General features: G+C 38.9%; 2 protein-coding genes and 3 non-coding genes across 5 annotated transcripts in view; all 5 read left to right on the top strand.

The window, feature by feature from the left end:
* LOC134812251 (2-oxoisovalerate dehydrogenase subunit beta, mitochondrial-like) overlaps positions 1-12343 on the top strand; it is a 704467-nt gene that overhangs the window by 227549 nt on the left and 464575 nt on the right. The gene's annotated exons all lie outside the window — the stretch shown is intronic.
* The window catches only part of LOC134813150 (midasin-like), a 105596-nt gene that overhangs the window by 59078 nt on the left and 34175 nt on the right, over positions 1-12343 (top strand). Inside the window, exons 52-56 of the mRNA XM_063820835.1 lie at positions 6370-6559; positions 7611-7776; positions 8763-8854; positions 9017-9160; positions 10581-10721. Coding sequence (XP_063676905.1) covers positions 6370-6559; positions 7611-7776; positions 8763-8854; positions 9017-9160; positions 10581-10721 — 733 coding nt within the window. The remainder of the gene's footprint in view (positions 1-6369; positions 6560-7610; positions 7777-8762; positions 8855-9016; positions 9161-10580; positions 10722-12343) is intronic.
* On the top strand, positions 3878-3950 carry Trnan-guu (transfer RNA asparagine (anticodon GUU)). The gene has a single exon. It is a non-coding gene; the product is annotated as a tRNA-Asn (tRNA).
* Positions 5422-5494, top strand: Trnan-guu (transfer RNA asparagine (anticodon GUU)). The gene has a single exon. It is a non-coding gene; the product is annotated as a tRNA-Asn (tRNA).
* Trnan-guu (transfer RNA asparagine (anticodon GUU)) lies at positions 5840-5912 on the top strand. Its single transcript has one exon. It is a non-coding gene; the product is annotated as a tRNA-Asn (tRNA).

The following is a 12343-nucleotide window of genomic DNA, read 5'->3' as shown; positions in this document are numbered from 1 at the left end:
CCGGTTACGTCGATGTTTTCTTTTAAAATAATACTAGGTGTGTGTGATTCACTCACTCAGAAATTTGTCCTACAATATTACGGCAATTGGTATTGCGTTGGCACGCCTTTATAATTGAACGTGAAATATAGAAATGCGCAGGTTAGGACTTTAGGAGGTATAGCAAGGAAGTTTGAAGTTTTCGGGTAATATCCGTGACAATTATGTCCGATAAGGTAGTACTTACTCTATTGAACGCCGACGATGCATGTACCCAAATTATGATTAAACTATGTCATCGTTCCTCGATATACTATGCACTGATTGCTTTTACCCCTCGAAGGAAATTTGGTGCCAAAGAGGACATTTTTAGAAGACCTAACCTCGTTTTTGAGGGCATAAGGAAATTTGTAGGGGGGAAACATTGAAATTTACCAGAAGACATTGTACTAGCAAGCACTGACCGGCAATTACTGTTCGCATTCGCTGGTTGAGACATTCAGATCTTGAATTGTGATTGGTTGACATACATACTTATACTGTACATAATATCTACGTTACAATATATAATAACGTTACTGAAACGCAAAAAAATTAATAATATGAAGCCTGGAACTCGCTGGACTACTTTACCAAATTGTTTCTACGCACCGCGGAACTATGTGCCAAGCATGCCGCAAAGTCGAGTAGACTGACATATTATGCGCTCTCGCCGTGTCAGCCGTGGTGTCAAATCGATCGCTGAGAATTCTGTCTATAAACCTAACCACGACGGAGACCTACCAGTACCAAAATGTTTAAATGAGCTTATGGAACTAAACGTAGCCTGTTTCCATTTTAAAAGCAGCTGAACAGCAAACCCGAAATATTGTTTTGCAAATCACAGAAAATTGGTACAATTAATAACCGAATATCTAAGGTGAAATCATAAAGAATCGCTAGTGATGTTTGATATATTATGTTTTGTACATTATATAAATGCAAAACTTGATATGAGGCCGGAGGGGTGTAAATGTGTGATAGAGCCGCTGTAGATGAATAAGTAAAGTAGGAAAAAGCCGCATCAAAATCTGACCTTACGTTCCTGAGATATTGCGCACCAAATTATGTTAAAATTACAAGAATTATTTTTCCCCCTTCTCTGGCTGCTGGCATACCTAACGACTTACAATATTACAAAAGTTGCTGGAAATGCGCGAAGAAATGTTGAGATGTTCATATCAGGGGCTCTCAAGATTAATCAAAGAAAACAATTTAATTATAAAAAGTGGGAAGTCCCTTCGCTCTCTCACTCTCTCCATCATGGCTATAGTAAAAACAGCTTAGACAGCATGAGCAAATTCAAAAGGAAGCGTTTTACGTGAGCAAAGGATTTAAGGTGGACATGGTAAGTATCTGCAGTTGTATTTGCTACGGGTTACTGTCCTGGTACTTGCAGTCTGACTTTTTAAAGCATATTAATCCATATTAGTCGAATGCAGGTTCTGTAGGTTCTGTCAGGAGAAGAGTGGATCGCTGGGTCACGACTCACAGTTCATGTTTAGTGGTTTTCAGCGGTGTTATTGACGTTATCTTTGATGCAATCGCATTTTTAATCTATTATTATGTTAATTTGTAAGTTTTAACAGTAAACTATGAGATTATGCAGCAAGGTTTGGCGCAGTAAACAGAAAATAACAATCGCAATTTTCTGGTGGAATTTTTCCCCGATTCATGACCGTTATGCCGTAGGCACAAAAGGTCCACATTCAACAACTAGGGTTAGCGATCGAGGTGTTTTTCTGGTGTTTTCCTGTGTATGATGCATTGAAACTATTATGGTAGCTTTAATTTTTGTAGTGTCTAATGTCTACACTATAGAACTTCCTTATCGGACGTTACTTGACCAGACATTGTGTGAACGGACATAATTTTGACGGGACATTGAAATGAACACTCGAAGTCATTCATGATCAGTATTTTATTAAATTACCTTATCGGAATTTATTTGAACGGACATTAAAATGAACGCTAGGGCCTTCACCGTCCAATTAATGTCCGTTTAAATAAAGAAGGATGAGGTATACCTATGTGTAAAGTAGCTCACAGATGGGGTCTAGAGACTAGAATTGCCAAGAAATCTGTTAATCGTCTAAAGTAATTCATACAAATAGGCCTCTGGGAAGGACAGAGTAACATGTAGAATAATCAGATAGACGACCAGCCAACGTCAAGAATCCACTAAAACGCTTACCGAAATTAACATGAAGTGAGCCGAACCGGAGTCGTGGAGGCAGGTCTAAATTTGAGTTTTACCCTTAAAAAGGTTAAATGGTTCATAGTCGGGCTCTAAGATGAGATGTACGTACCGTACCCGGCTTAAAATACGTACGGTACGAAGTTTTTTATTAGTCCGTACCGTACAACCACTTTAAAGTACGAAATTTTTCCGTTTTTTACCTTATTTTTCTATTGTTATAAAATTGGCAGGTATGTATGCAATTTTCAAACCACGATTTTGGTGCCAGTGAATGCTAAAGTCGAATTAAACAATTTTTAAGACGCTAATTTATTTTAATAACTGCAATTATACTCAATAGGAGTACGTACACTGTACAGTCATACTATTCTAATGATGGAAATAAGAATGCGGCAACATAAGTTTAGGTGCCCGTAGCGCCATTTCAAATGTTCCTGTTATTCTTTTGTCACGAAAGTCGGACTTATCGAAAACCCATTTATCGTACTTCATAACCAATTTAATTAGTACGTACGGTACAGCCATTTTTAAAAGTACGTACAGTACGAACTTCTCATCATAGGTCGGGCTGTACAGGAATGTGGAATCGTACCTTTTAACGCTAAATATCCTAATTTTACTACTATACCCCAATTTGACCACAATGAGGCTTGATGCCCAGGAACGTAAACTGACCCCCGAAGAATGCGTTATTCATTACCGATAGCAGAATGGTTTCACTAAGCGAAATAGCGTGGTGTGCATTATCAAGAAACGATCGAACATGTGCATGCGTTGTTATGGACCCCTTATGGACACTAGAGATTCTTACAGTGATGCCATACATATAGGATGGCACTAATAATCACTCTACAGTCTACACTGGACTGTAACGTAACTGTTTCAACCCGTTCTCTAGCTGGCCCTGGACAACTAATCGAAACTCTAACCCTCTAATCTGATCCCAACCCTAACCCTAAGTCCTAACCCAATTCCTAACAAAATCATATTATGATGAAGCCTTAACCCTAACGAGAAATTTGACCAACTTCCTTATACGGTCATATCACGTGCTCGATACAGTTTTTCGCCAATATCTCGCCAGGGGAGCATTTTAACCCTATGTCATGGAGGTAATTCGGAATCAGTGTCCGAAAATACATCGATTCAAGTCGGTTTAAACTGTCGGAGGTCCTTTTAGAAAAATCTCGAAGATCGAGTGTAAAGTGATTTAGCACGCTCGAGACATATATCTGGTTAGCGATCATCTGCCACAAAAGGACAGCTTGTAAATGCTTCGCTAACCTTTGAAGTCTGAGCCAACTCTACAAAAAGGTGGAGTAGCTAGTGGACAATGGTATGAAAAGAAGGGATTAAGTACTAAGTAGTACCGGGAGGCAGAATGCCGAAGTGAGATAATACATATATAATGTACCTAAAGATTAAGAGCTAAAGCAGCATAAATATGACATAATTTCAGTCCGGTTTGATCACGTTTCTTTGATTAATCTTGTACCAGTACAGTATTAGTATGAGGCTGCAGGCAATCTAGATGTATCCGTATTTTATAGTTGTTAAAAGATGAGTTATAAATTGTGTGTTACACACTTGTGTGTAATACAGCAACTGATAAGGCATGTAATCTGTAGTACAAGTAGTGAATTGTTCGGACTGATTTGTGGCGAGATAGCTTAGTGGTTATAGCATCCGAGCGTTCATCGGGAGGTCGTGGGTTCAATTCCCGCTCTCGGCACATCTCACCCTTACTTTTCACGAAAACGTACTACCTTACTGCCTTATTCCAGTGAGCTGCATGATTAGACTTCTGACCCAACCCAGTTAAATATATGTACCAGAATGTTGCTCTATGAATCTTGGCTGCTTAAATGCTTAAATGCTGGGCCCTGAAATACGGGTGCTAGGCCCTGAAATACGGGTGCGACCGAGTTTCCTCCCCCACTTAACCTAATGGTTATATCTGCAACGATCCTTAGTCGAGAGTCTGTATAAATTGTGTGTTACACACTTGTGTGCTGCCGTTCCCTGAGAGAAGGCAGTAAGTCCATTTTTCGAAATTTTGAGATATTGGTGCCAAAATTTTCAGGAAAAGATTCTCTACAACTTAAGCTATGAATCACGTTATAAAAATACTGTTTTAGCTGTCACGAAAGGCAGTAAGCCACACAAAACGTGACAATTTAGCACGTAATCCCAAAACCTTCCCTGAGAAAAGGCAGTAAGTCCATTTGTACAGCCTTCTCTGAGGGAACTTTTTCCGTGAGGGAACTTTTTCCCTGAGAAAAGGCAGTAAGTCCAGATTTAATTGCATTTTTTATAGTTTTTGGCCTATAACTTCCACAGTTTTAGTTATATCGAAATAAATTTTATGTGGTCGTAATCAGCTCAGCAAGCAAAACATTTTGGTACTAATAATTCAAAATTTAAGAAAATATTATTTTCAAAAATTTTTGAACGTGAACACAAGGGTCCCCCCTTGTGTGAATTATTGAAAAAATTTTTGAAAAATTTGGTGCTTTAAATATTTTATGTTCAAATATATTTTTTTCGAATTAATGCGTCCGACCAAGCTGAATACGATGCTGTAAAAATTATTCCAAAATATTCGATATTTAAGGAGTTATAGGCATTTTGAGCGAGAAATTATCCATTTTTCGTCAATATTACACACTTGCAATGCACAGGAGGCCCACATAATTATATTGCAAGGATATGATCAAAAATATAGAAATGTTGTATTTTTTGTGTTGACTTTATCTGAGGAAAAATGGACTTACTGCCTTTCTAGAGAGGAATCGGTTGAAATCGATCCTGATAAAAGGCAGTAAGTCCGCAATTCCCTCAGAAAAGGCAGTGAGTCCAATGCGGATGGGAAAATAGTTCAGTTATTATGAAGAAAAATGGTTTTTATAGATCAGTGTTGGTGAATTTATGCTTTTAAGCATGTTTAGGACATATGACAATAATTTATTTACACATAGATGTCAAAATTAACCCCGTTTATACGAATAAAATTACCTAAAAAACGACAAACACGTTTGTCCCATTTTCTCAAAATGACATCGATGTGACTTACTGCCTTTTCTCAGGGAACGTATTATTAGTTATTAGTTATTAGTTATTATTAGTTAGTAACTTATCAGTTACAGCAACTGATAAGGCATGTAATCTGTAGTACAAGTAGTGAATTGTTCGGACTGATTTGTGGCGAGATAGCTTAGTGGTTATAGCATCCGAGCGTTCATCGGGAGGTCGTGGGTTCAATTCCCGCTCTCGGCACATCTCACCCTTACTTTTCACGAAAACGTACTACCTTACTGCCTTATTCCAGTGAGCTGCATGATTAGACTTCTGACCCAACCCAGTTAAATATATGTACCAGAATGTTGCTCTATGAATCTTGGCTGCTTAAATGCTTAAATGCTGGGCCCTGAAATACGGGTGCTAGGCCCTGAAATACGGGTGCGACCGAGTTTCCTCCCCCACTTAACCTAATGGTTATATCTGCAACGATCCTTAGTCGAGAGTCTGTATAAATTGTGTGTTACACACTTGTGTGTAATACAGCAACTGATAAGGCATGTAATCTGTAGTACAAGTAGTGAATTGTTCGGACTGATTTGTGGCGAGATAGCTTAGTGGTTATAGCATCCGAGCGTTCATCGGGAGGTCGTGGGTTCAATTCCCGCTCTCGGCACATCTCACCCTTACTTTTCACGAAAACGTACTACCTTACTGCCTTATTCCAGTGAGCTGCATGATTAGACTTCTGACCCAACCCAGTTAAAGATGAGTTATATCTACATTAAATGTGGGCCACTGCTTCGTTCACAAACCTGACAAGGTACAATTAATTTGAGAGAGTTCCATTTCTCACGATTTGAACCGCGAACTCGTACGGCAAATAGTAGAAAGACAGGATGAACCGAAATATTGGCGGCCCCTGTTTTATATGTCAAGGAAAGAGTTGACCGAGTGACGTGAACACAACCACCTTCTCATGGAGCATTCTAAAACGTGTGCTTACCTTGTGTCAGAATTAAATGTTAAAATGAATTTTGAACTACACCTTGTGAGAAAATGGCCAGAGTTACCCTCCATTACCAACTTTACCAGACGCACAATTTACATCCTGAACTTTTTTTCCTCGCCAGGGATGCCATTACTAAATTTGATAACGGAGCAGCTGCATTTTCGGACCTTTACGATAAAGGGTCCCTCGTTGATGGAAAACTAATGACTGACGTTAAAGGCAACGTGGACGACATCAAGACCAGACTGCTGCACCTCAGTAAAGCTGTGCACCACCCGGATCATATCTTTACGTGTGGAGAGGCTGCTGAGGTAATTCCACTCATTTTCTATGGCTTTTTTAGTATATATTATGTATATACAGGGTGGCCCATGAAACACTACCCATCCTTATCTCTTAAAATTGTTACAGCTCGCTGAGATCTTGCTAATTATTTTAAAAACAAAAAGTGGCATAACTTATGTTCTGATAAATATTTTTGCTTTTAAATTTCACAGAATGTTAATAACAAGTAGCTAAACCTTTGTGGCAAGTTTTGTGTGAGTGCGAGCTTCACTGAGCTTATTTGACCAATTTAGCCCCTGAGCGAGCTAGCTTGAATTTCTCACCCAGACCTGTTTACATTGGTTAATAGAAACCACAAAAAAAACCTGGGTAAAAAAATCAAAAGACCAGCGATTTATTCACGTTTTACCAATTCTATTCACTATGATCCATCGCACATTCCAATCTCTCTATATTTTAACTGATAAGGACTATCACAGATGATCCTTCCTGCTTGTTTATATCGTTCTTTCACATGGAATGTGCGATGGATCATGGTGAATAGAATTGGTAAAACATAAATAAATCGGTGGTTTTTTAATTTTTTACCCAGGATTTTTTTGGTGGTTCCTATTAACCAATGTAATAAATGTATAAACAGTTCTGGGTGAGAAATTAAAGCTAGCACGCTCAGGAGCTAACTTTTTCAGACAAGCTCAGACTCACACAAAACTTAGCACGAAGTTGTGTCTAATTATGATTGACATTCTCTAAAAATTTGAAGCAAAAATATTAATCAGAACGTAAGTTATGGCGCTTTTCCATTCTGAAATAAAATAATTAGCAAGATCTCAGCGAGCTGTAACAATTTTAAGAGATAAGGATGGGTAGTGTTTTATGGGCCACCCTGTATATTAGAACGAGCCATGCTATACTGGTATAGATTTAGAAGTATTGAAGATGTTCATTTATTCACAAAATAACTGCATATTATCATGTAACATGTTAGCTGATGGAACATATTTTCTGAGATCACTTAGAGCGTTTCTGAGAACAGTTGAACCAGCTGCACGAGATTAACTACTTTATTAACCTCAGATAGAACATGTGGAGGGTATGGTGGAAGAAACTCTGGTGTACCTGGAAGCTCTGGCGAATAAAAAACAAATTTTGTTCAATAATGTTCCCACAACCCTCCCCCTCTTGGATAACTTGTCGAGCACAGTGAAGCAAATAAAGGCTATGACTGTGACCCCCACCACCGGTATAAATCGATCTATTTGATTGATTGATTGATTGATTGATTGATTGATTGATTGATTGATTGATTGATTGATTGATTGATTGATTGATTGATTGATTGATTGATTGATTGATTGATTGATTGATTGATTGATTGATTGATTTTGTTCAATCGGTCAGTCTGAGTGGTGACCCCCGCCATTTAGTTTTGAAATTATTTATCGATAACTGCACTAAAGTTTTTCGAAATGGGTGCTAATAACTTTAGAAATGCCAATGGTTCTACAACTCACAAACTAGGAAGTATTCGTCATGGGTAATTTCCAAAAAAACTACGATTAATTTGAATTTGGGGATGAGAGAAAATGGGGTTGAGTATCTGCATAAGGTGGCTTCCTATCATAGCTTGACAGAAAGAAAAAATCTTTGACAGAGTCCTGGACGGAATTATAATCTGTAGTATTGGTAAGATCCCATTAATCTATTGTCTAGAGCAACACTTCCTCAATCATTTAGCCCTCCGTGATAGGTATAGCGCACGTGAGATTGCTTGCCGGTTTGGAACTGTCAGTTCTTATAATTGAAGTTTCTGTTGCATGGTTTATCATGACTTCATTGATGTTGGCGGTCATGATAATTTAACCAGCATATTATCTATCAAGAGAACTTGATTAATGTCAGAGATCAACAGCTGGATAGTTTTCAGCTAGACTGCAGTAGAAGTTAACGTATGAAATTATGTTGGAAATTCAGTAAAGTCTTAGAGTGATTCCGCTAGACAGGGGTGTAGGAAGCAGGGGGGGCTAGGGTCAGTCAACCAGCGTCTAGTTATGTGCCACCCCACGAATTTAGTTCCTGAATTGATTTATGTAGATTCAGCCGGATCAGCCCCCATCTAATTTTACCGATATTCGTGCATCTCCCCGATAGGTCCGGTCAAGAACTATTAAAACCCGTATGCTGTCAAATAAATTTTAATAAACTTGATGATAATATATAACCTTTCAGAAAGTAAAATACTCTCTTTAAAAGAGTTGAATTCACTACTTGCCTCCGTGAAGCTACCTTTGTTCAAAACCCCCAACAGCCCTGTAACTGAGGTTTGTGTCCAACATATTTGATGTTATCATTTATCATGTTATTTACTATGTTTTGAAAGATTTTTCGGCTTGAATTCTTTCTTTTGAGGTACATGTGTGTTAAACATTTGAGGTGTGTTAATCTTCATTCTCGATACTAATCTTTATTCTCGTGATTTTCAGGACTGGGGTTGCGAGAAAGGCATGTTTGTTAACCAGCTGAAACACATGACCGATTTAGCCGGAATTGCTGACCTTGAACGGCCCTTAGCTATCATATCTGATATTCTTGTCTCAGCTAAGTTCTGCAAACCACTGCCAACTAAGGTATTTAGCCAAATGCCGAATATTCATTAATCATTTAATCTTTAACCGTAAAATTTATGTTTATAAATCATCCGAGTAATCTTTAATCTTAACTTTTACGATTAAGATCGCAGAATATTTGCACTTATAATATTATGATAAAGACGTAATAAATTATTAAAGATGAATCTCAGCGATTTGATAAGATAGCCTGTTAAGCACTTTAGTTTCTAACTCGCATATCTTCAAAATCCTTGAAATTTACCTTTTAAGGAACTAACGGGACACAGAAGCCCCCAGCTTATTGATAGTACTACCTTACAAGACTTTTTCATAACGTACGAAATGCGACGGTTTTCCCGAAATTTCGCCATATTTTCGGACCGCCAAAATTTCGGTCGTCGTAATAGAATCCGTCGCATTATTTTTAGCTTATTCCAATAATTGTGGCTTCATCGATTCATTTTGTTCTTGAAAAGTTAGTGATATGATGGTGGGACAAATAAACACAATATTCCATGATGAATTTAATGTCAAGTAATACTTACTTGTACTTGAAAAGGTCTCCTCCTAGTCGTTGGAGTGGCCTGCACCACAAAGTAACTCCTTTCTCCGGTGTATTAGACCTCTCCAGTGAGCCCTGTCTGTAGCTTGTTGTTCTGCATCTTCTATCGTGATGTTATCGACACCTGTGAAGATTGCTGCATCCTCCCGGACACATGACAACCAGTTTTTCCGAGGTCTACCTCTTGACCTTTTACCATGCTTTGGGATCCAGTGCAGAAGATAGTTGGGTATTCTTTCTTCTGGCATCCTCACCACATGGCCAAACCATCGGAGTCTAGCTGCTCGTACGAAAGTATCAACAGGGGCGATGTTAGCCCGCTTAAGTACGTCAGCATTAGATACGTGATAAAACCATTTGATTTTTAGGATTCTTCTCAGACATCTATGATGGAACACCTCGAATCTTTTCATCTGCGTCTGTGTGGTATTCCAAGTAATACGTTTTAAATTTACAATAAATTACATTTATGTGCTAACTGCTAACCCTAGTAACATAAACGTCTTATAAGAGACTAAGTCAAGATAAACAATTTAATACCAAACTCAATAAGTGAAACTGAAAGAGTCGAGCCGGACCCCTTAGAGGAAGATGAAGAAATCGATTTATAAGTTTCATTTTGTTTCAACATGATTTTACCGATTTTTAGAAAATTTTGAATTTCCTTTGTGTCAGAAAACAAAATGATGAAAAATACCCTTATTTTCTGTGACGTCCGAAATGTGACGGTTTTTGTTCAATTTCGCCATATTTTCGGACCGCCAAAATTTCGGTCGTCGCAAATTGGTCCGCCACAAAAATGTCTTGTAAGGTATTAATAAAGATTAATAAAGATTTATGTCGCAGCATGACTTTAACTGGATAAATGTCTCCCAGATTTTATACAGAGTGAGAGATGTTGTGGGTCGCCTGCTGGAGTTTTGTAAGGAATACCTAAATCATCTGGATAGCTGGCTATCTCATGGGCTTCTACCTGTTACTGCGACTCTGGTGAAACTATTCAGGGATATTTTAAAGGTTGGTACAGTCTAATGTGCTACTTGACAGCTTGATGGGGACTGGGGTAACCTTCATTGAAGGTTCCTATGGCATGAACAACTTTACAACATCAACATTAAAACTAGAATTTTTCCCTACTCTTGCCGACGGCAATAAGATCGTAGAGAATAGGTAATCGGGTTTGGGTATATGAGGTGGCCCGACGGTCCTGCGTTGATACAAGGGTGGTACAGTCTTATGTGCTACTTGACAGCTTGATGGGGTAACCTTCATTGAAGGTTCCTATGGCATGAACAACTTTACAACATCAACACTAAAACTAGAATTTTTCCCTACTCTTGCCGACGGCAATAAGATCGTAGAGAATAGGTAATCGGGTTTGGATATATGAGGTGGCCCGACGGTCCTGCGTTGTTGACAAAAGTCTGCTCCTTCGCAATATATACCACTCCCCTATAATTATGTGTATAAAAGGAGTATATTTTGCGCGCGCGACGCCAGTTATGTGTTAATTATTTACAGGCATAGCAACCAGTTTTTGGTGCTTGACGGCTGTTACACAGGTTTCCACCTGGTTTTACTCTAATTCATCAATTTAGCGTACTAGTCTTTTGAACGGATCAATCATCAGTATAAGTGTTATTTTTATGAAACAAGCTTGATGAATTACCAAGTGATAAAATCCAGCAAGTCCAAATAGGGCCTGTCGTGATATCATGGATCGCTTAGGTTCCACCAGGATCTGGTAGTCCTCATAATTCTGCGGCCTCTATGTGTCGTCATCTCGCACAACTCCGAAAAACCGTTGTGAGTTTGGCATGTGAAAATTTGCAGCCCTCCAGACATCGATTGGGTTAACGAGTTGTCGTACGTCACCTCAAGATCGGGTGACAGGGGGCTGAACAGGCCAGAACCCAATTGATTGGGTCTGAGGTCACGTGATTATGAGCCTGAGGTCACGTGACTATGACGTCACCAGAGCTCGTTCTCCGTTTCCCGCTCTTTGGACCAGGTGAGCTTGCATGCTTGTGAAAGTGGGTGTAAGTACAGCTGTACTGTAGTTACATCCAATTACCCCTAATAGAATGAAGATTTATTTTCTGACAGAAAGCTAGAAATTTACCAAAATATCGACTTTGTTCAAAATTTATTTTGATGATCACTCCTAACCTAAAATTGCACGAGAAATCGATTAAACTTGGTTTCAGAACTCAACAATGCTTCCTTATGCCTTAAGGGGGGGGGGGGGGGGGGGGGGGGGGGATTTTTTTGTGAAACTTAGTTTCGAGATAGCAGTTAACCAACAAACTAGGACCAGTGACCGAACTTTTGAGGGGGTCCCGGACCCCCTCAATCTGACTAATCTGACTAAGAAAAACTCGACTACATAGAGCAACTGCAAGGGTGGTGTCTAATTGGTGCGCGTTGGTAGTAATGAAGTTTTGACACATGTCCCTAAAGCGATTTCATTTAATGAAGTTTTGATCGAAAGCAAGTCGACCACAAAGAATTAATTAACTCAGGCATGAAGCAATTCGTAACTCAAACTGAGAAATATGCCCGCACGTGCCACGTTTGTATACTGACCAGTCCACCACAAATGAACACATAAAAGGTGATCTGAAATTGAAACTAGTTTG

The sequence above is a fragment of the Bolinopsis microptera genome, chromosome 3 (assembly GCF_026151205.1).
Source record: "Bolinopsis microptera isolate Bmic1 chromosome 3, MBARI_Bmic_1.0, whole genome shotgun sequence".
Taxonomy (NCBI): domain Eukaryota; kingdom Metazoa; phylum Ctenophora; class Tentaculata; order Lobata; family Bolinopsidae; genus Bolinopsis; species Bolinopsis microptera.
This window is presented reverse-complemented; position numbering and strand designations above follow the sequence as displayed.